At 43.5% G+C, this 24,811-nt stretch overlaps 1 protein-coding gene across 4 annotated transcripts in view; it reads left to right on the top strand.

Moving 5' to 3' along the window:
- Positions 1 to 24,811, top strand: part of LOC118398151 (protein MTSS 1-like) — a 51,371-nt gene that overhangs the window by 5,602 nt on the left and 20,958 nt on the right. For all 4 annotated transcript variants that reach the window (XM_052470352.1, XM_052470353.1, XM_052470350.1 and 1 more), the window contains exons 2-4: positions 1,568 to 1,629; positions 3,635 to 3,708; positions 24,676 to 24,760. In XM_052470352.1, the coding sequence (XP_052326312.1) occupies positions 1,568 to 1,629; positions 3,635 to 3,708; positions 24,676 to 24,760 (221 nt within the window). The remainder of the gene's footprint in view (positions 1 to 1,567; positions 1,630 to 3,634; positions 3,709 to 24,675; positions 24,761 to 24,811) is intronic.

Genomic DNA, 24,811 nt, shown 5'->3' with positions numbered 1-24,811 from the left:
GTTGATGGATCCATGAGAAGTCTTGTTGAATATGGAGCCATGTTCTTTCTACCCATTTCTGAGATGAGCACCATGCATCAGAAGTGCCTGAATCAATGCCTGATCTTTTTGTTTGCATGATTCATGCGTTTAAATTCACTGCGTTTATACAGTCCTTGCATTGAATCTGAAATGTCATATGCGATGCTAAAATGATCTCTCAGTAGGAAATCAACACATACTGTAGAAGCCATATTAAGTGGGTGGCATGGTGAATTCATGCAGTGCGTATTTCATGGTATTCCTCGCCCGGTGATGTAAATGATGTCGGCGGGTGCCAAGGAGATTGAAGTGCAGCGTCATTGCCTCCGTCCTGTTGTCACGGTAACCACAGTGGAGGGCTAGTGCTGTGGAGGAACAAAAGGGGCCCGAGTGGGGCGCACGTCACACGTATTACTCCTCTCCGGGGGGTTGGGCTCGGGCACTAATCAATCACTCAAGAAATATCACCTTGACAATGACAAGTCTGACGGTGTTCTATCTGGTTAACCCCACCGCCCCATAATCTGATTGTTTGGCCCCATTATCAACTCATGTTTGCTATCCTGTCCGATCACAGTAAAAAGGCCTATAGTAAGCATTACCTACTGTGTTTTCTATGTTTAAAACAGTATGGTTGGGGGCAGTTATTTGAATAGTTCAGAAAATGAATTGAAATGCTGATCTTGAATGTAAAATTTGCCATGTTCATGTATTACTCAAAGAGTGGAGGAAATTGAGCTGGAATTGAATTAATCCACCTAAGTGGTTTAACCCCTGTCGTCCTGTGCAGATCTCTTCATCAGTCATGGACACACATACGTGCGTGCGCACGCACACACACACACACCTAAGAAGACACTTGTGTTTGCCCACTCAGCGAGCATGTCACTTCCAGATAGAGGTCGTTCGTTACCTGTTGACCTCCACAGCCTCTAGCCTTCCAGCTGTAGTGAGGCCTTGTTTACCTAGACCCAGACTGCCCTGGTGAGATGTTTTCTACATGGCCCCCCAGACCATAGCTGGCTAGCGACCGCTCTGTCCTTTAACCACCGCAGCCCTGCATTTAGATGTTAGAGGCCTGTGAAGAGAGGACTATGCGCTTCAACCGGAGGCCAACAGGTCTTTAAACAGGCAGGCTAACCTACTGTCAACCTCTGTGATGATGAAAAACTAAGAGAAGCGTCTTGAAGGCTTCTTATGATGTTTGAAGTCTATTCCACTTTTTAGAACTCTTCGGTTTACAGTAGTTCAACTTTGCTCATGGTAGCCTACATTCTTAACAGAGATACCGCAATGCAGTACTGGGACTTTCAATTGAACCCAATTTGATCCTTACTGTATCATATGCATGTGGGCTATTGTTTACGTGGAGTGAGAGTGGGGTCTACAATCTCAGTATGGGTCTATGGATTCACTTTATTGATCTCTCCCATTGTTGCTCTTTTATCTGAGATTTGATCAGATATGAGCTTGCGGACATGTTGCATTATAAGTATGTTTGTGTGTGTACACTTCATCCTCACACTTTCTCATTTTATCTCCTCAGAGCAGTTACCCAGTGTGGGATGACTTCATCAGCAAGGCCGGGAAGCTACAATCACAGCTCAGGTAAACAAACAAACACACACACATACTGTGTGTCTCTATTTTTCCCGAATACACACACGCATGCACACACACCCTCCATTTACCCAACCTCCTCATAAAAAACCTAATCCCTCTTCAAATGTTCTTCGTTATCTGTCTAGAAGATTGTCACACACACCCGGCCTGGTCTTGTCTGCGTGTTTCTGGATCATTGGGCTTGGCACCGGCTTACAGTTGTGCACAGTCACAGCTGAAGGTCATGCGAGAGAAAAAATAAATTAACCTTTCATCAACTTAGATTAATGATCAAATCATAAAGTCATTATCTCGGCACGCTAGATCAGCGCAGCGCGCCAGAAGCTTTTATTGCAACCCAGGGTTACACTGGGTTAACCCGCTGAAAAACGTCTCTACTTCGTCGTCCCGCTGAGGTGTTGTGGGAAAAAAGTGTTCCTGAGAAATCCTACCATTTACTCTCCACAGGTAGAGCAAAATAACAGTACATGCATTTTTCTAGTTGAATATTCTTAACCACATGGTACACTTTTATTTGTTATTTTTTTATTTAACTAGGCAAGGCAGTTAAGAACAAATTCTTCTTTACAATGACGGCCTACCCTGGCCAAACCTGGACGACGCTGGGTCAATTGTGGGACTCCCAATCACGGCCAGGTGTGTACAGCCTGGATTCGAACCAGTGACTGTAGTGACGCCTCTTGCACTGAGATGCAGTGCCTTAGACCGCTGCGCCACTCGGGAGCCCAAAAATGGTGTGTCTAAAATAGCTTATGTGTGAAGCCATTTCTTTGCATCTGTGTACTGTACTGCACCATGCATGTACGTGCTTACGTGACACCCACCTCTGCAATCTAAAACAGTAGCAGTGCACCAACTGCATGTGAAAGGAAGTGAGTTCCGGTGTGCCAAAGGGCAGATGTCCAAACCCTCTGCAGATCCAATTGTGTGCAATCTAGTCTGGGTGTTTTCCTAACATCGCTTTAAAGGAGAATTTAGCTTTTTTAAATGGCATCTTATAAAAGGGTCCAGACCCTTTTTTTAGGGATTCACATCCTCATCCTCGTTGTGCAGTACGGGGGTTCTGAAAAAAACATGAATAAATGCTCCAAAAACACCCACATATGTCCTTTTTAGTTTCTCAAAAACAAGTGCCTGGACCCTTCTACAACTTGCCATTTACATCAACAATTTTAATTGGGTGTAAATAAAACCTAAATGATTTTTTAAGTACATCATCTGAATGTAGAATATACAAGCCTACTCTTTAGGTTACCGTGCTCTGCTTTAAATAACTAAGAATGCATGCCTCCACTTAGCCTTGTGTTTTTCTGAGCTCAAATGAGTCATTACTTCATTAAGAATGAGAGAAAAGCAACCTTTCGATTGCACATTGTACAAAAGAGTACCATCCTGCAGCATGTGGCTCAGTTGCATTTCCTGAAATGATTTATGACATCAAATTGGATGATGATACCTTGCCTACCTACTGAATTCAATTTCAGCTTAGTTTCTTGTCAACAAAGGTCAGTCTCTACTTGATACAATTTCAAGGTCTGGAACAGACAATTTACTAATGGATTTGCTTCTCTGGCTGCATGATAATCTCAAAATACAGAAATGCAAGAGCATAGAGGTAAAAAGGCCCCAACAATAATCTAGGTTAAATCTATTGTGACCCCTTTCTCCACACTTTTGTCCCCCCATGCAGTGTGGTTGCTTTTGGTTACCACCTAAGGGGGTTTGAAATTGTGTAAATATGGGGATGGGGGGGGGGCAACAGAGCTAGATGGAAGGACCCACCCCACCTATACAATTATAGGGGAAACACTGACCCAACCATGACCAGCCTACTAACCCTTTCCCTGAGCATATGGGGCTACTAGTGAAGTGATTCAAACCGTGGTAAATATGAGTGTTGTATGGTTGTTGGCCTATATTGTACATATGGTATGTTCTGCTGTCAATAACAATCAGAATGGTGACCAGCTGTGTCTATGTCATCTTCCAGGACGACAGTTGTCGCGGTAGCCGCCTTCCTGGATGCCTTTCAGAAAGTGGCTGATCTGGCAACCGGCAGCAGAGGTAAGCAGATGTGCATCATAGCCGGGGGGCAATGAAGTGTGTGTGGTTTGGAGGGTGAATGGCAGTGAGGTATTGTGGGGGCTGGTTGTGATGCCAAGGACACGTGTTGCCAGAGGAAATCATGTTTTCTCCGTGTTGCTGTTGTAGTCTTTCATGTTCTATACATGAGTCTGGTTGTCTTGATCATTTAGAATGATTTCCAAAGATCCACATCACAAGATCCATGTCCCTCTTTAGCCAGCTCTCTACTTGGCCTTTCATTTGGACTTCAAAGAGCCACTAAGAGTCATGCTCACTCACCCTCCTATTAACCTCTTAACCTCTAACCTGACATGCTGGCAGACACTTGAACCCTGAGGCGTCCACATCATTGATGGATGCATTTACAGTATATCCAGGTCTTGGAAACAGATGTGTACATACCCAGTATCCTAATACACTATGGAAGCGTTTTTGTCAACAAACAGCTAAATGTCAACATAACTGGAGCTGCCTTGTCATTTCTGAAGGCATGATACTACCTAACTGACGATGTGGTGAATATTTTGGCCATACCCACTTTTATGTGGTAATAGTGAGCGTATTACATTTATGACAGCCTTACGAATGCTTTATGAATGTCTTCTTAAGGAGTAGCCTCGCTCACCTTCAACAATCTGAACTGTCAAGCTTCCATCAGCAGTATTGGTGGTTATAAGGTGGTTGACAGAGTGGTTGTAACATGCAGGAAGGGGTGGTTTGTGGCTAGGTCAGGGTTGGTCTGTCTGTGAAGGGTGTCACATTTTAAATTGGTGCCTAGAACTGTCATGTTCCCTCAAACACTTTAACTTTTTCCAGTGTAAACACGAGAAGATGGTACAAAAACACGACTGCGAACTGTGGTTGTCGTCGCTTCAGGTGCAGGTTTGTTTTGAGACCACTTTTATGTGTTGATACTGAGAGCCTCAAGAGAGGGTTTACAGTTGAAGTCGACAGAGAGTGCATGTCCTGAATAGAATGGACATCTTTTGGAGACTTTTGTCACTTTAAGTGGTAAGGTGGGATACACAACAATGGACAGGGTGAAGTGTGAATGGTGACCTTCTTTTCCACTCCTCTCCTCATTTTTCTCCCTCCTTTCTCTGTCAGAGTCCAGGCTGTTTCAATAACATGTAGACAGACTCATACCCGCAGCGATTAGTAAAGTTTTAGGCCATAACAAAGGAAATGCATTGGCCTTTAGTATCAATATGTAAAATAAATAATTTCATTATTAAAACCCCTCTGATTCTTCTGTAATATGATCTCATCCCTTCCGATCCAAATACACGCTTTTCAATACCTCACTCACTTTATTCAGTCCTATAATGTTTATTGGTTCTGGCTGCCATAGATTTAGTTTAATCCTACATAAGCTACATAACCCTATTTATACATGTCCACGTATTTATATCCTCTAACTGTGTATTATCACAGCCAGTCAGTCAGACGCTCACAAGTCAAAAGCCACAGTTGGAGGCCTTTCAACACAAAGGATGAAAGGTCAACATCTGACAATACCTTTCAACTGTGTAGGTGTACGGGGATATCAACCCAGCGCAGGGAGGAGTCACAGCGGAAATAGCCAGCAGTAATGAATAAAGCATTTTCTTATACGGAGCACCTCAATCCAGTTTGTCTATGTGATTTCTTTCAAAACCAATTTTTGAATAGGCTTTTGTCAATCTATTATGTAGTATTGCCTAGGAGAGAGATTCTGAACTGGTGGCTCAAAAAAAAGTTTTGAATGTGTCACGGTTGTCTGAGTAAAGAATTGACATAAGCTAGGTAGGATGTGTGTAAATATAATAATAATAATATATGCCATTTAGCAGACGCTTTTATCCAAAGCGACTTACAGTCATGTGTGCATACATTCTACGTATGGGTGGTCCCGGGAATCGAACCCACTACCCTGGCGTTACAAGCGCCATGCTCTACCAACTGAGCTACAGTGTAGAAATGTAACTTAGGTTTTTTAAATAATTCAATCTCTGAACAATTTCTCTTCAATCACAGTATTTCCAAAATAGAGCTATTGTATTAGCAGCACTGTTTTGGGTGATTTTGTGGTCTTTGTGGTTTATTAACGTTCTTCGTCAAGAATATGGGCAAAATTGTATTATTGACAATGAGAGGTGGGGATGTTGTTCCCTTGTCATATAATACCAATATAGCATAAAGAATTGTTTTCCAGATTGCATTTCGGCGATTCTTTTTCGCGACGCGAACTTTGGGTCGCGACTGAGACAACCTGGTTCAATTTGGGTCCCGAGGCAAAACCAGTGGAGAACCACTGGCCTAGGAGAGTAGGGTGAAGAATGAGATTGTCTGCCACAGAGTAGTCCAAATGTGTAGTCAGCATGTGTATGTTTACAGATGTCTTTGTTGTGCGATAGGTCCGTCTTTGCTCCATGTCAACAGGCATTGTCATATAGACATGAAAACGTCATTATGGCAGGTTCCATAGATGCGTCACACTGCACCGTGATTAACCATTGGCTGTCTTTGTGTGCGAGTCCCTAGACGGGGGAGATAGACTGAGTGTAGGGAGGGACATTTTTCAATCTAAAGTGGAGTACACCTAAAATAGCAGAGCCTTGCCCTCCTTCTTTTTTTATTACTCGGTCTGACTGCCTGGGTGTGGTGTGAGACAGGCCGTATTATGACCACGTACGGTCAGGGTGGTGACCGCGGTCAGGGTGGTGACCGCGATCAGGGCCCAACACAACGTCCAGTCAGGGCTTTGTTGATGGGACACACAGGGCCACTAATGTTTGTCTTCTTTGTGCCCTTTGTTTGTGCCTTATGCGTCTTACAGGGTCATTTGCTCCAATGCGTGTTACCTATTATCCACTTATGCAGTCACACAGCCTTTGAGTAACTATAAGGTTCCTAAAGGATAGGCCTACAATTGTCAGTGCCCAGCCCAGATGGTCTAAACTACCAGTTTAAACAGTCACACTACTCAAGTCCACGCCTCTATCCTTTATCCTTAATCCAGGATGAACACTCCTTTAGTAAGCTACGCTATGCCCCAAACTCATTTTCATATCTATCTGCGTCTCAAAGAGGCCGTCACGAGCGGGTGGCCATATCTGCTTGGCTCCTGTCCTGTCCATCCACACAGCAGCTAGTCACAGCCAGACCGGTGCTCATGGCAACAAGTATGGAAATCAGGAGGGCTGGTCCCACCTCTGGAGCCATGCTGCAGGAGTACTTAGCTGCTCAGCAGTGGGATGCAGCATAAGCAATGGAAGTAGACCATTATGAAGTGTAGTGTATGACATAAGTGTGTTATGACACCTGACATAGGACTTTGTTTATGTTGATGAGCCCTTCAGTGTGATGGAAATGTGATTTCAATTTCCAATGGATCTGAACACCAATGTTTGTGAAGGTGATGATTTCTTGCACCAGATCATGTAATAAGCCCTTTGTGTTATTTAATGGACATTTGGCACTCAAATCGAATGCTAAGTGCACCATAGAACTAGAAGTTACAGAACAGTCATCACTTCCAAAAGCAAGTATTAAACACATGTTTGCTACTCTAGCACACTCACATTTGAAATTTCAGTTTGCATGCAACAAGCATTCAACAGCTAAATCTATCCTGCTTCCTCTGACGCAGCACTGCTAATGCCTTTATATGAAAATCTGGAGACACAGTCATTCTGCCTGCTCTATGCTATATCCACCTATTTGCTATGTACTGTGTGGGTGTGGTTGCCATGGCGCCCCACTGCCAGGAAGGATTCCTTTCTTGAAAGGCTCGGGGTGTTGTGGCAGCAGCCGCGCCAGATGTCAGCAACCATTCTGTGTTGCCTTTTAGAGGTTTAGATCATGCAGGTAAAAAGGCTAGCCTGGTCCCAGATCTGTTTCTGCTGCCTTGACAGCTCATACATGTGAAAAAGACTAGGAGTGGCCAAGACAGCACAAAGACAGTGGCGTAGCGCAGTTTCGCATGGCTCCCTGCAAGGCCCCTCATGGGGCAGAGAAAAAAATGAAGTATTCTAGATTATTTCATGCTATTTTACACATTTTGCCCTGAGGCTGAGAGAAAATGTTGCTGTTTTCGAGCTTAGAGATCCTTGAAAGATGGAACAATCTCAACTTTTTCCCCACAAATATTAGTCTTAGTATTAACAAAATGTTAAATTATATATTTTGATAGCTTATACTTTGGTCTATCACACCATGTAAAGGAACAACCTCCTAATTATTATACATTTTTCATCAAACGCAACAAACTGGATTTTTGTCAACTCCGGCAGACACCATGAAAGTCATTTCATTTTGACAATAATGGTCCAACAAGTGTTTAAAGGTCTTGATTGTTTAATTCTAAAATTAGATGATTGAAATAAGTAATATAAATCTCCAAACATATTTTTATTTTATAGCACTCAAAATGTTCCAGGGCTAGTTACATTTAGAACATAAAACAACATTTACAAAGCAAAAATTATCCCTTAGGTCTAGCATAGCAAATTGTTTAAGCAAATGTTGCAGGACAGTGGTTACAATATTTTGAGTCCATCAGAGTTGACAACAGATATGGAAAACAGACATTTTTTTTACTCCAAAAATAAAAGTTCAATACAAACATTTGTAAAATATGGGAAATTATTCACCAATTATTCATTTGAAAATCCCCAATAAAAACACAACCATTTTATCAAATCTTTCAGCACTCTGATGGAGTTGACGTTCGACAAAAAGCTGACAGAGTTGATGTTTTATGGAGACAAAAATGTCTGTTTCCTTCTTCATTCAAGTGGTATACACAGTAGCAGTTGAATTGCTTTGTGGCTCTAAAACGTAATTAAAAGTAACATATCTTAACCAAAATTAATATTCTATCAGGCAGACAGTTTAGGATTGTGACCATGGTGATTTCAAAATTGTTTGTTTAAATCTATCAAAGCTAGAGAACTTTACAGACCACGAGTGGTCTTGTTGCACTACATGTAATGAGGACATGAATAAGGGGTCTTTATGGTATAGTTGACCCTGCTCATTCCTGATTCATTTAGGATTTTAGACAAATCTGACAGACTTGACCAAATCTCGGGACACATATTTTAGGAATCACAGTTTTGAGAAATATTCTTTCAAGTCACAGAGGGCTATCGCAAGAAACTACATAAAATAATTTATGGATATTAACTGAAAATGATTAATATCCATGGGGGGTGTGGAGAAATGACTGTTGCAGCAGGACTTGCATCAACGTCACATGCAGTGGTTAAATTTGAAGGGAATGGAGTTCCACCTCCTTAAGTAATATATAATATATATGCCATTTAGCAGACGCTTTTATCCAAAGCGACTTACAGTCATGTGTGCATACATTCTACGTATGTAGAATTGAACCCACTACCCTGGCGTTACAAGCGCCATGCTCTACCAACTGAGCTACAGAAGGACCGTTTAGTTTAGAGACCTTAAGTTTAGAGACAACCGTCAAAAATGGTAATTGAAAAACAAGGCCTACTGAGAATATGAAAATGTGAATATCCACATCAAACCATATGCTAGGCCCTAATTGATGATTGTAAAATGTACTACAACATACATAAAACCTTCAGACAGATGATATGTTGTTATTATGTAGATTAGTTGGTGGACCACAGTTTCAACACCGACCCATAAGCTGATTTGATGTGGCCGGCCAAGGCCTTTTTGTTTATGTCCCCTGGAGGACATGCAAGTGGGCAGATCACCGGAGGATGCACAGTGAGTGGTCCCCACACAGACAGAAGGACAGGCATGCCAGTCAGTACGAAAGGCCTCTGTGTCGTCAACAGTACAGATGGACTCCTTTGGCAGCTTCTGCTTTTATGATTTCATCTCTGAAAAAGAGAGAGATCAAATTCACTGCATCGCGAAAGACAAAGCATTGTTATAATCTCGAGAGATTTCCATTGCAAATGTTCACTGTAAAGGGGTAGATTTGTTGAATTGTTTGTGCTAGTGCAAAGGTAGAACCAATTATTTTCCAAAGGGTTAATCAAAGGGTTTACGATAATATCAAAGGCTTACTAAGGGGATGCCGGAGACCTAAAGGTAAAATGTGGCAACCTCGTGTTTTAGCTTTGTGCTTTGTTTTTGTTCGTTTTTTCTAGGCCCTTTTGAAAATATCAGTGCAAATTTTGACCAGGTAAATCACATACTAAACTTAGCAAAAAAAGAAACGTCCTCTCACTGTCAAGTGCGTTTATTTTCAGTAAACTTAACATGTGTAAATATTTGTATGAACATAACAAGATTCAACAACTGAGACATAAACTGAACAAGTTCCACAGACATGTGACGAACTGAAATGGAATAATGTGTCCCTGAACAAAGGGGGGGTCAAAATCAAAAGTAACAGTCAGTATCTGGTGTGGCCACCAGCTGCATTAAGTACTGCAGTGCATCTCCTCCTCATAGACTGCACCAGATTTGCCAGGTCTTGCTGTGAGATGTTACCCCACTCTTCCACTAAGGCACCTGCAAGTTCCCGGACATTTCTAGGGGGAATGGCCCTAGCCCTCACCCTCCGATCCAACAGGTCCCAGATGTGCTCAATGGTATTGAGATCAGGGCTCTTCGCTGGCCATGGTAGAACACTGACATTCTTGTCGTGCAAGAAATCACGCACAGAATGAGAAGTATGGCTGGTGGCATTGTCATGCTGGAGGATCATGTCAGGATGAGCCTGCAGGAAGGGTACCACTTGAGGGAGGAGGATGTCTTCTCTGTAACGCACAGCGTTGAGATTGCATGCAATGACAACAAGCTCAGTCCGATGATGCTGTGACACACCGCCCCAGACCATGACGGACCCTCCACCTCCAAATCGATTCCGCTCCAGAGTACAGGCCTCGGTGTAACGCTCATTCCTTCGACGATAAATGCGAATCCGACCATCACCCCTGGTGAGACAAAACCGCGACTCGTCAGTGAAGAGCACTTCTTGCCATTCCTGTCTGGTCCATTGATCGTGGGTTTGTTGCCGGTAATGTCTGGTGAGGACCTGCCTTACAACAGGCCTATAAGCCCTCAGTCCAGCCTCTCTCAGCCTATTGCAGACATTCTGAGCACTGATGGAGGGATTGTGCATTCCTGGTGTAACTCGAGCAGTTGTTGTTGCCATCCTGTACCTGTCCCGCAGGTGTGATGTTCGGATGTGCCAATCCTGTACAGGTGTTGTTACACGTGGTCTGCCACCGCGAGGAGGATCAGCTGTCCCTCCTGTCTCCCTGTAGCACTGTCTTAGGCGTCTCACAGTACGTACATTGCAATTTATTGCCCTGGCCACATCTGCAGTCCTCATGCCTCCTTGCAGCATGCCTAAGGCATGTTCACGCAGATGAGCAGGGACCCTGGTCATCTTTCTTTTGGTGTTTTTCAGAGTCAGTAGAAAGGCCTCTTTAGTGTCCTAAGTTTTCATAACTGTGACCTTAATTGCCTACCGTCTGATAACTGTTAGTGTCTTAAGGTGCATGTTCATTAATTGTTTATGGTTCATTGAACAAGCATGGGAAACAGTGTTTAAACCCTTTACAATGAAGATCTGTGAAGTTATTTGGATTTTTACTAATTATCTTTGAAAGACAGGGTCCTGAAGAAGGGGCATTTCTTTTTTTGCTGAGTTTAGTAAATCACATTTAGTTAATTAATTCAATTTTTGGGTTGATTTTGCTGAATCTACTTTCCTTAGTAGCTAAGCCTGACAGACTTACCTGGCAGTTTTGGCCACTGTTTAACAACATTCAACCTAGCAGCTCACCCTCAAAGGAAACCTCCCTGTAGTCCCTGCAGTCTCTCTATCTAAGCCCACAGCTTCACCTCAAATCTTTGTAGCTCTATGAAGCTCTACTCCCGACCCACCCACCGCTACCCTGTGGGTGAAATCTACAACAAAGGGTATGTTTCTTCCGAATAATTTTACATGAGTTGTTTGCCACAAGATCATAAATGATTCAATTAGAGAAACCTCAGTAGATTCCATTAGATAATGAAGTAATGGTTGAGGGATAAATCCTAGGCGTTGCACTCAACCTAAAAGTGTATTCTCTCTGCAGTTCACGGAAAAGTCGGTTTATGGCAATGGTGTGGCCAGGTCTCTTCCTGTTGCGTGCCTAAACTGCCCTATAGTGTCATGGCCCAAGTCCCATAATGTACTCTGGGAAACAGGAGACCACTATGTATCTACTCTACTCTCAACTCAGTGGCCACGTTCCAACAATCTCATATCCTCCTAACCTCATCTCTTCTCCTTCAGTGCCACTGATCTGAAAGGATTTGTTCCCGAACGGTCTCAAATGTCCTCCTACCCTTGTCTCCTTTCCTCTACTTCCACTGATCTGAAAGGACTTGTCTCAAATATCCTCCTTCCGTCATCTCCCATCCTTCACACCTACTGGTCTGAAAAGACTTCGTAGGGGAATGTATCAAGGCAAAATCATATTCCATGCATTCACATGTCGGAGGCCACGAATGAAAGGACATGAGGAAAGGAAAGTCGAATGTGTTCCAATGTGTGTGGTCTGGCAGAGTTGATAGGGCAACAAGCCCCACCTGTCCCCCTCCATATAGATTATACTGGCATTAATTGAGTGTGTAATAATGTAAATACAAGCAGGCTGATGTGGTCTGTAGCATAGCAACAGCAGGCGGAGTACCTGACGTCACTGGGCACTTGATCAACTGTCAGTATGTTTGGAATTGAGGGAATGTGCTCTGCTTCTCTAGATGCATACATGAAATGCCTCCCGCAGATTCAGTGCTATGTGTGTGATGCAATTTACATGGTTGGCTAGGCTAGTAGAAGGATCTGAGGCATAAATGACAAGTATTCTCAGACTGCTTGTGATGTGTGAAGTGGTCAGTGGTAGCCTGTATGAAAGATAGAAGTGTTGACGAAAACCCATAGCTTATGGCACCATATGATATACTGTAAGAGGGTGGTATAACGACTCCTTTCTCTCTCTCTCTCTCTCTCTCTCTCTCTCTCTCTCTCTCTCTCTCACACACACACACACTTTCTCTCTCTCTCATCCATGCATGCATTTAGTTTAATCCAGTTGTTATCATTCAACACCCTCAATTGTGGCATCCTCAAACATTTAGCTATCTAATTCTCATGCAAGCAGTGTGTGATAGCTGGGTAGCTGGCGAAGCACGCTATCGATGTAAAAAAAACAGCGACTGTCATTTTTTGTTACCAAGATGATCGTGAAAATAGCTGAATACCTGCATCCAACTATCTAGCGTGTTTGGTTATGTTCTCCCCCAGCTGACCGTACAGCCAGAGTACATGCTTGAATTATTAACTAGGATCACCCAGCAGGTGAGTCTCTGTGTTCTTTCATGTACTTCACATCACCCCCACCCCCGTTTAATTAGTTATGAAGCCCTGCTCGCCTCTGCTCGTTAGTGTGAATCAAACAGCATAATTTACAGACCTTACGTCTGTTGATATCTACTCTAAAAATGTATTTACTATGAATGTGATGTGGTTGTCTCACTTAGCTATCTTCAGATAGAATAAGAGCATCTGGTAAATGACTAAAATGTAAATGTAAAAATGTTGGTCTGTTACCAAGGCCCAGTATAGCCCGGTAGTTGTGTAGCCACAATGGAGTAGATGGTAGAAGTTGGTGATAGAACTGGTCCAGGGTCAGATATTGTATTTTGCTTCCTAATGGTCAAGGTTGGTGTAGGGGAATCTGATCTGTGGTTAGAGGTGTAGATGTATGAGGAGCTCCATGGTAAAAACCTGCTAAGAATCAAATACAATTTTTATTTTTTATTTGTCACATACACATGATTAGCAGATGTTATTGTGAGTGTAGTGAAATGCTTGTGCTTCTAGTTCCAACAGTGCAGTAATATGTAACAGTAGTCTAACAATTCCACAACAACTAATACAGACAAATCTAAATAAGGGGATGGAATAAGAATATATACATTTAAAGATATGGATGAGGGATGACTGGGCGGCATAGGCAAGATGCAATAGATCATATAAAATACAGTTTATATATATATATATGAGTAATGCAATATATGTAAACATTATTAAAGTGGCATTATTAAAGTGACTAGTGATCCATGTATTAAAGTGACAAATGATTTCAAGTCTGTATGTAGGCAGCAGCCTCTCTGTGCTGGTGATGGCTGTTTCACAGTCTGATGGCCTTGAGATAGAAGCTGTTTTTCAGTCCCTCGGCCCCAGCTTTGATGCACCTGTACTGAACTTGACTTCCGGATGGTAGCGGAGTGAACAGGCAGTGGCTCGGGTGGTTGTTGTCCTTGATTATATTTTTGGCCTTGCTGTGACATCTGGTGCTGTAGGTGTCCTGGAGGGCAGGTCATTTGTCCCCGGGGACGGGTTGTGCATACCGCACCACCCTCTGGAGAGCCTTGCGGTTGTGGGCAGTGCAGTTGCCATACCAGGTGGTGATACAGCCCGACAAGATGCTCTCAACTCTCTACAAGATCTTTCAATCGCCAAGGGCACTTGTCATTGTCATGAAATGTGAAGCCCACGTTATGAGATACTACTCTACTTGTTTATACACTATTGTCCATTGTCTGAAGCATGTTGTCTGTCACACAAATCAGCAGTCGACTGGTGAGAGCCCACAGGGAGAAGAGATGCCAGGGAGAGTTTAGTGGTCACCAGGAGAGCAGAGCATCTAGTAAAGGTTGAACAGCTCTTCAATAATTCACACTCAATAATTCAATAATTCACACTTGGTTGTGACTTTTGAGTTGCGGGATTAAAAATAAAAAAGAACGTTGAATTTAGGTCAAAACAAAGTTGATAGGTCACTGATCTCTTGATCGACTCCCAGTTTCACCTATCTTTTTGCCAAAACATGTTGTCATTGAACATGAACCGGATGCTCGGCTAGCCAATGCTGGTAGCAACAGAACATAGTGCTTGGGTGGAGTGTAAAAGAGAGCAGCTACCCTCTTCTACCTCAGAAACACTATGTTCCATTTAGAATATGTGGGATTCGAATCCCGCATTGTGACAGTTTACAGTAAACTCGGTAGTGTTTGTGTTAACTCTCACGGTGTACCATTTCCATAAATGCACTGTTGTTGTCTCACATTAGCCTAAATATACAATGTTCCTAGAACACTGCAGCATAGTATTTTAAAATGAGAGTACCTCAAGAAGGGACACGGTTACTGTATGGAAGGGGGTAGGGTTGTCTGACAACCGTTTCTCAGTGCTTTGTTGCACACCCCAGTTAGAATACATCCATCACTGCTTTTGTGGTGCACAAACAACACACACCTCGTCCGACACAATTTCCACAAACAGCGCCACTCACATGTTGGCAAGCCTTCAGGCAGCTAGCTAGAGAGAGCATGATTCCAAAGATACTGCAGATTGCCCTAGATCCAATATATACTAGATAGATAGATCACTATAATAGATGCTATCGTCAGATCAAAGCCACAGGTTAGGCAGCGGAGGCCCAAACATAGAGTGGCGCTGTGCCTGAAGCAGGCTCTGTGTGGTAAACATGATGGAACGGTGATATGAATCACAGTGTGCACATTCTGGGACAGTCAATGAAGATGTGTGCGTTAGTATTATATTAAGTGCTTTCTCTGGTTGCTGGGAATTCAGAAATCAGTTGAGTTACTTTGTATGCATTTAGTTTTCTTCTTTGATGGGACTACATATAGGGAAACATGTTCTATTGCTTCAGAAACACTGGAGTGGGATGAATTAGGTACTTCTAAAGAGGAGTAACTGAGTTCATTTGATCCTGGGAGTAGCCGTACCTATCAGGGCGTAGATGTTGCACTGTCATACTCCCAATGTTCCAAGTTTTATCCACTGTTTATTAAAGTGTTATAGAGCATGGCCTCAACAGGCTTCAACCATGCAGACCACGCACAGTTTGACTGTGGCCCAATTCTCTTAATAGACATAAAATAACTTGAATACAAAACACCCCTCTCTCTCTCTCTGGTCTGATATGATGAATTCATGGCTGGTTTGTTTAGTAGGCGTTTTGCTTTCGAGGCGAGCCAGGGATCCAGAAGCCAGCCGGTCAGAAGAGTTCAGTCCCGCTCCGGAAATTGGGCCTCATTAAATCCATGCTACCCTGAGGGCACGATCACAATGCACGATCAACCCCGATGCGCTAGCCTGATATTTCCATATCAGACATGCATGTGTATGGGAAAAGACATGACGATAGCGCAGGAACTGATTAGGAATCTAGCAGGGCTGAGTGAGAGTGAATGAGTGAGTGAGCGCAAGCAAGCACACTGGATAGCAGGATGTGACCTACATCCTCCTCCATCCTGCTTCTCTGTCTAATTTCAAAGCCCCAACAGAATTAATGAAACAGACCGGATGATATCTTGCTGCACTAGAGGATGAAGGAGGGAACTAGGAGGACGAGGACAGTGACACATTCAAAGGATCCTCTAATATAACCGTTTCCATTGGGATCATTTTTGGCGTGAAACGAGTTGGCTGTTGTCTTCATTGTGTCGGAGGGCCTTTTCATTTCTACCTCTCTAAGAATTACCTCAATGTTTTTTCAATAAATGAAAGCTAATTAAATGCGAGTGGGGTACGGGAAGCGGTCCCGTCGGTAACGTTACCCCCACCGCCTCACTCGCGTTTCAAAGTGAATAAACACCAATTAACCGTCTACCCCAAATAAGCGTGCCACGCACCAGCCCCTCGTATGGGGAGATAAGGTGGGTAACAAAGCGAGCGGCGCCTCACCAAATAACTATGCTAATCACAGCTGATTACGAAGGCTAGGTACAGTACAGTGGAATTGTCTAGGTTTTAAGAAGAACAACCTACGTTTTAAGTGCTCTCCTTTCAAACCTCCATTACTCCCTGGTCGTCAAGGTTGTAGACGCTTCATTTTGTCCTTCATTTCATCATGGCTCTGTTTTCTCCTGCCCATGAACTTTTACCTGACGAAAGCTCAACATAGGCTTATCATCATAACGGTGTTCCTTCTTGTTCAGATTTGGCCTGGTTATGTGGGTAGGCCATAAAAGACTTGAGTAAAATGGGGATTAGGACCACATTTATTTTAGCCCTAGATGTCTTTCAGCCGCGGTCCGGGTCATCTCGCAACTAGGACTAGACGGTGTCACATTGTCGCTCATTAAGTCTGGTGAATAATCCCAGACCCGGACCCAGATATGTGTGTCAAATACTGAGGGATGAAAAGAAGAGAACTAGGCCTCTGTGGCACGGGGCTGGAAGACGACAAATGGAGTGAGAACCAAATGAAGAGATTGAAGAGAGAGGTGTATGTTTGTGTGTGTGTGTGTGTGTGTGTGTGTGTGTGTGTGTGTGTGTGTGTGTGTGTGTGTGTGTGTGTGCGTGCGTGTGTGTGATGGATACTCTGGGGCTTATTCTTTTAGCATTCAGCTGCAGTACACACACAGGAAACAGAGCCATGAGTGTAATGCCAATGGGTAGTAGTGACTGAGGCTGCCAGTGGAAAAGTGTTTTCCTTTCCTCACTGGTGGCTTTTAGCTACAGATTACTGCTCCAATGAGGGAATTGATTTTGGTTAGAGACTAGTGACAAGAACTGGGTCATATTCATCTGGCCACACCGTAGCAAACAATTTTTGCAACAGAAAACAAAACAAAAACTAGTCTTTCTTATTGGGCAAGTTCAGGTAGTCCCTCCCTGTTTCAGTCCGTTTTCTTCTATTTGATGCGTAGTTAATACAACCCTGGAGTGGAATACAATGATGGGAGGGATGTACTGGATTAATACATAATGTTGTCTTGATTGGTTGACCTGCATAGTTATACTGCAATTAAGAAAAAGAAAACAGAATCCTGTCAAACGGAATGTTATTTGAAACCACACCCTAACTGCTGCACTTAACATCAGTTGAATTTCATATTAGTCCCACAGTCTTCCATGTGGCCTGCTTTGGTTTTCACAAGATGTACCCTCAGTTTGTCTTACCCTCACAGTTTGTGAGACACTTTCTCTCTCCCAGTCGTCTCTTAGTAAATAGAGCCATCCTCAAAAGCCCTTATGAGGAAATACCAAGAGGCTGTGATGTCTCTTCGAACTCCTTGGCCCAGCCAGCCCTACCCGTCCTCTAGGGCTTTATGTCTGCCTGCATTCCTATAGCCGTCCTGTCTACCATCCCTACTCTCAGCTGTCAGTAAGTAGTCCAGTCTCTATGCCCCCCCCCAGCCCCAGGCAGCTACAGGACCACCAGGTGCCAATGTACCTAATATAGAAGGGAGAGCCTTCTTCAATCTGATAGTCTGAACAGTTGCATAGAGACCAAAACCTGGGTTCAAATAGCCTAATATTTGTTTTCTTTTCAAATACGTTTAGGATTTGATTGAACCTGCAGGCAGGGTTTGCAATTTTGCACTTTTGGGACTAAGTACCATTGGTTCCCTTGTGCCAGGTGAGCTCAATCAAGCTCAGCTTAAAAGCTCAGCTTAAGTATTTGAAAGAATATTTATATTATTTGAACCCAGGTCTGATACAGACTGCACTGCAGTCTATCTTGTAGAGTCTGCACAGTCATACAGACACCACCTGCTATGGTATGAAGGTTGACTGGGCTCTACAGGGCTATAAACTGGGCTAATGGGGTGATAGGATGAGTGGGAGGGAAGGAGGTTAGGGGGTTCTTTGGGATCTTATTTAAAGAATCTTGGAGGAATGTGAAGGCTGTACCCCCACCCTTGAAGCTATTCGGAATGTGCGGTTCATTAGTTTCCGCCCTCACTGTCTTGATGAGGAACACCACGGGTGAGGAATTTTTAAAAGGAGTTAAGATGACCTTGTCGTCTGTAACGAACTGACGTAACACCATCCAAGACTGTCAGAGGGATTTGATATTGACAGCTTTCAGATATTCCACCGTGTCATGATTGGACCTGGCCATCGTCTCTCAGCCAATCAGAGCTTCCTCAGCAGTAATTGTGACATGATCACAATTGGGTGTTTTTGTTGACTTCACAGGTTGTCACGACTGTTAGCATAGTGGTGTCGCTGGCGATTTTGCAGTAGAATTTGCAAACTTTAACCACAACCTTTTCCTCAAATGTGAGCTTCTTTTCGAAAAATAGTTCTGTTTAGCTAAAAACATCGGACCTTGGGTGACTTTTCTCTATTTCAAGGCAGCGGCTTATACTCCTTACTTTCTTAATAAAGTGAATAAAATGTCAGATTTGGTGGAGGAAGGGATTAGTACCACATTGCTCTATCCATTTTCCTGGCTACAATAGGCCTCATGACAATTGCCTCGATTTAAAAAACAAAGCCAAAGCCCAGACACATAAAATCTAAAAGAGTTAGCTTCATGGTGGTGCACTGAATGAAACCACTGCCACGTTGTACCATCCTCATCATTTCCGTTGTAAGCATGGGGTCTATGGCTCCGTCTGGCCCCATCTCTCAGCCTCGGCCATGTCCTCATCTGCTCCAATTCCCCGTCCCAGTTCTCTGCCTCCGCTATAGTCCCCTGCGGCGCCGAGGCTGGGATGGCGCTAGCACTAGCGTCGCGTCACACGTTAACACAGAGGGACAGGGACAGTTCCGCCTGCCTTCCCAGACTCCCGTCTTATGAAAGGGCCATTGTAGGACACTGCTGTATCTAAGCAGATATATAGACAGTGTTGTGTTTCACGATCAAGAAAAGCTGGGTTGTTGGTAGCTTAAATATGGTGCTCAGCCGAGCTAGGGTTAATTTAGTCTCAGTTTCAGTTTCCCTCCCATCAGGGCCTTCCCACATTTACACCCACAACAATCCATTCAAAACAAACCACAGACAAAACAAAGTCTACACGACTGTTTCTCATCTCCAGTTTGTATTTTCCTCCCTGAGTAGGCGTCTGACTACCAGTAGCAGTGTGGTGAGTCTTCATGCCTGCGGTCTGTGCTTGTTTGCGGCCCTGCCTTGCCCATCCCAGGCCACACACACACACACACACTCCACACCACAGCATCCTTGAGAGACACCACACATTCTTCATGCCCTGTCACGTTGTGTGAGCGTCAGTGGGAGAGGGAAAGAACAGCTCCGTTCCTGTTAGCTACTCAGGAGGGGGCTGATGCACTGAAATATAGAGGCAGGTGGTTGAATGGGCTTTCAGAGTAACCTAAGGAAATACACAGCAGATAGAACAACATTCGAAATTGTCCCACTGATCTTGATATAGTAGTCAGTGACATACTATGTAGATTTTGTTCAATTATTTTTTATTTTTTCCCTCACATTACCACCCATCCCCTAATTGTAGTGAACTAATGGACAATAACACTTAGGCTTCTACTTCTAGCTATACATACTATATATATTTTACGGACACAATGCCTTTTACAATAGTTATCTTTTGTTTGTTTTTAATCCCATTCTTCAGCTATCCTCAAATCCTCCCATCTATCTCTGAAGACCGTCCAATTTTGATTTGTCATATATTTGTAACTCAGCTGTTTCACAAAAGTTCTGAATCTCTATACTTATCTTTACGGACACAGTTAGCTAACTATTGCGCTTAACAACTTCGGTCCCTGGGCCAAAAACATACATTGACATCTACATTTGGCTGTCTTGTCTGGAGCAGACAGAATTATGGCGACACAGGTTGGTAAACACACTAAACTGTTGGCTCTGGTCTGGACAAAGAGGTGAATCGATCAGGCTGATTGTCAATAAAATGCCACTAACTCTGCTGTGATCAATACGTGTGTGTCAGATGTGGCCTGTTTGGCCAGAGGGCGTTGGCCAGCCTGCAAAGTCAGCACAGCGTGGCAGCACTAAACTACATCCTAAATGGCACCCTATCCCTATATAGTGCACTACTTTCCACAGGGCTCTGGTCAAAAGTAGTGCACTATATAGAAAATAGGGTGCCATTTCACATAAACCCTACCAGCTTCCATTGCTCTGTATATTTCAAGCACTCTGAGAGCCTATGCTGTAGCTAGCTATGTAGGTTCCTTTCTGGTTTGTAGTATATTGGAGTCATGCTTTCTGTAGGTCCCTTTCAAACTATTCTGGGCCGATTGTTCCGCAACTAGATCCAAACCCTTGAAGATATTTTACGACAAAGCTCATAAAAAGGATTTGTGTTAGTGTTAGTGTTGTTAGTGTCTGTCGATCAAGTTAATTTACAAATGATACATCAGCATAGACAGGTACTAGTTGTCTTCAATATGAATAGGCTATGTCTATATGTATCTACTGAAATGCTCTGTCATACTACAACGACCATACTGACAGATAGAGACATCAGAGGCAATCTTCCTCCTGCATCAAAGAGGAGGAGAGGAGAGAGGAGGAGAGAAGAGGTAACTCACTGAAGGTGAGAGAAGGGGAGAGGGAAGGGGGGGGGGGTGAGAGAGGGCGTGAGGAGAGGGTGAGAAAGAAGGAAGGTGTTGCTGCAATGCAGTGCTCATCATGCCACAGGGCCCCCATGTCACAGCTATTAATAAGGAGTGCTATTCCATACATCAGCTATTCACGAGGGATCCTGGCAACCAGAGCCCCCGCGCCAACCAACCAGGTTATTTATAGATTTGGGGGTCAGGAGATTTTTCTGAGACTGGTAGTGTAGGGGCAGGACTTCACATACTAGGAGTAGGAGACAGTATGTGCGTGTGTGGAGGGGATGTGAGGAGATGGGGGGGGGCCTGCATGCCCATGTGTGTGTGTGTTTTGTGTGCGTGGAGCAGGAAATATGTCCGGAATTTTCCAAAGGTCTTCTGGATTTCAATTAGATGTAAACACACCACCACCAGAGTACTGTAGCATATAAACACTGCTCACTATGTAAGATTGTGAGCGAAAGACTGTGTTGAGAAAGAGTTGAATTGTCAGAACTGTGGTATAATGCATTAGGGAGGAGCTGGAGCTTTATTACAGATGGATGCCGTTCAGCAGAGGAAGTCCGATACATTTGTTCTGTATGTAGAGAGCGATAAGGAGTGAGATGGAGAGAGATTTATGTTTACTGCCGCGGTCTCCATGGCAACCCTCGAGCATCCTGGGGTGGAAAAATTGTATTTTTCCCATCGTTGCTGTCTGGCCTTTTGCTGGAGACCTGTCATATTGACAAGGCACTGAAGAGCTCATGTTAGAAAAACATAACTTTTCACTGCTTCTACAGAAATGCAGAGATTTGAATGGCAGTGGAGCGAGTGATAGGATAGGATACAACTGTATTAATCCATCTGCAGCTAACTTCTGAGTTTGGCATCATACGCTCCTTCCTATAAGAGACAAAACTTACAGTTATAGATCTGGATGTCCAGTGGGTACTTGAAAATAAAGAGCTCCATGTTACACACAGATACATAATAGGACAGGAGTCATTATCCCCCGAACAGCTGCTGAACTGAAGGAGCACTTTACAGATGTAGGATCCTAATTTGAGCCAGTTTGCTACAGCAGGAAAATAATCCTGCAGCAACAAGAAATGTGAATTATTATGTGGATTATAATTCATGGACATTTTTATAGGCGTTGATCCATTCTTTCGTAAGGGGAAATCAAGTCTGACATTTCGAAGTGGAAATTACAATCTTCAGAAGTGGTTTAAACCTCAAATACACTACATGTTTTAAAAGCTCTCCTGCAACAGGGGGATCAAATTAAGATCCTATCTTTACATAATACTGTAACATCTGCTTCCAACTCACACTCACACACACACACGCAGATCCCCGGAACGCAGTTCACACTCCCAAACACCCAGATCCCCTGAACGAAGCTCACTCTCCAGATCCCAATCACCTGAATTATAATCACCTGTTCACACACCTGTATGTCATTATCTCATACTTTTCTGTTCTTCGCACCCCATCACTGTGAGGTATTGTTTGTTTTGTGACACGTCTTTCGGAGCTCTGTTTTTCCCGTGATGTACTCCTCCCGTGTATGATGTTTTTTTGCCTGCCTCACTAACGACGCCTTTTGCCTTTCCCTGCCTGTACTTTAGCCTGTCGGATTTCCTGTTATCTAGCTATTGCCTGATCTCCCGGACTATGTTACTAGCCTTTTCCCTGCCTGTACTGTTGCCCTTTTGGACCCTCTGTGTATGACCTTCTGCCTGCCCTTAGACCCAGCTACCTGCCTCCTCCTGTGGTCTTTTGCAATAAACACCTGCTGCGCCCTGCGCTTGAAACCAGCTCTCTGTCTCCCCTCGTGTTCATTACAGTAACACAATACCTCAACCCCCTTAAAAGATGTAACTCCCCCATTCATTTTTAATAGCTTTACATGGCCAATCTCGGCAGATGGAAATATCGGTAAGAAATACCACACCATGCAATAACATATGGAAATATCAAACCACAGCACATTATTACAGTTCTGTTAATGCAATAGTAGATGGATGATGGAGTGGTCATGTAAACAGAGTGACGACAGTCAGACAACCAATACACAGAAACCTACTGAATGATAGATGAGGAAGATATGGAAAGGAGCTTAGAATGTGAACCATGGCCACTAATGATTGTGAGCACCAGTTCATGGTTGGATGAATTGACATGAATGGTATTTTAATAATTCATCGACTTAAACCCCAGCTATGGATATTGAAATATATCACGGTACTTCCTAGGCGATCAGTGACAGTCCGCTGAAATGTATTTCGAGTATGAAATGTATTTGGTTTGAGAAACATCATAAGAGCATGTACTGAATTGGGTAAAATACTGTTGAAAAACTATTTTCTTTTACAGTAATGACTAAATGCACAAGCTATTTTCTGCATTGCCCACGGTTTGAAATGATGTCCATCAGCAAGTGCAGCAATACAATGCAGAACTCAATAAATTAGCTACAGTGTATCTGGCCATTCCATTGTCCACTGCACCATTGAATCACACACCCACTTGTTATAATGGAATGTTTTTGAAGAACTTCCTCCTCCCATAGAGCAGCCTGGGTAAGGCCTGAATCTGTGGAACAATAACCCAGGAGGGAGTCTCTGTCTGGGGGAGAGAGTGGCCATCTGTCCCATGGTGCCTGTATAGCTATTAGCTACTACTAGTCTGCTACTGTTGAGTCCTAGTCAGTCAGTACAGGGGGGGTTGGGAAGAGGTGGGGCTTTTTTTTACTGTCAAGGGAAACCAGAGGGGCTTTGTGGAAGATGACATTACTTTTTATTCTGGCGAGGAATCTTTCAACACTTCACACCCTCCTCCTCTACTCTCTCCTTTTTATCCAGAGAGGTGAGGTCATAGGCTTTGTTTGCTTTTCACAAAAAACACGAACGGTCACACTTAAGTGATTTGGGCTCTGTGTGTGTGTCAGTGAGTGACGCAATGAACAGTGTCCTACCTTTTCCCCCAGCAAGCTCCTCCTGATAGTCCTAGACTTAGACAGACCAGGCCAAATGGGACGGGTGTGGGTGTGTTAAAAGTAGTAGCATTTTGAGAAACCACCATGTCAGCTAAGTGATGTGCTCTGCCTGTCTTTTGACCCCTGTCAAAAGGACCTCTGTTGCTTCAGCCCTCCACTGTGAAACGAACTCTCCTGTTCATTTACATATAAGGACATTATGAGTCATATATGTTGTCCTCGGGGATAAAACATATGAGATACTTGTAGTATTTTGATTACTGCACTTTTCACTGTTGCGCTCTTACATCTCTATCAGTTCTTTGAAGCTGTAACACAAAGTGATTGACAATGGAATCGGCTGTAAAATGTTCATATCAGTGACTAAGCTTGAAATAAATGGTGATATCATAGTTTAATATGAAAGCACTTCTACGCATCCTCTGAATGTTTGTGATTTTGCTCATGGATACATTTGTGAACCTGTTCAATAACGACAACAACCTTCAATCATTTGTCTAGGGAACAGCAAATCGTTACAAACCATAACGTGAGATGAGATCCCTCTTCAACCATCTCTGTCTGACAGATTGTGTTGTTGGTCTGGTTTCAGGCGGCACCAGAGACATCGGTTCAGCCCTCACCAGGATGTGTATGAGGCACCGGAGCATCGAGGCCAAGCTCAGGCAGTTCTCCATGTGAGTCACCGTCATCTCCGCCTCTCCGTTCTGCCTTTTCTCTCTCTATTC

The sequence above is a fragment of the Oncorhynchus keta genome, chromosome 19, assembly GCF_023373465.1.
Source record: "Oncorhynchus keta strain PuntledgeMale-10-30-2019 chromosome 19, Oket_V2, whole genome shotgun sequence".
Taxonomy (NCBI): domain Eukaryota; kingdom Metazoa; phylum Chordata; class Actinopteri; order Salmoniformes; family Salmonidae; genus Oncorhynchus; species Oncorhynchus keta.
The sequence above is the reverse complement of the archived record's forward strand: the minus strand, read 5'-3'. Positions and strand labels throughout refer to the sequence as shown.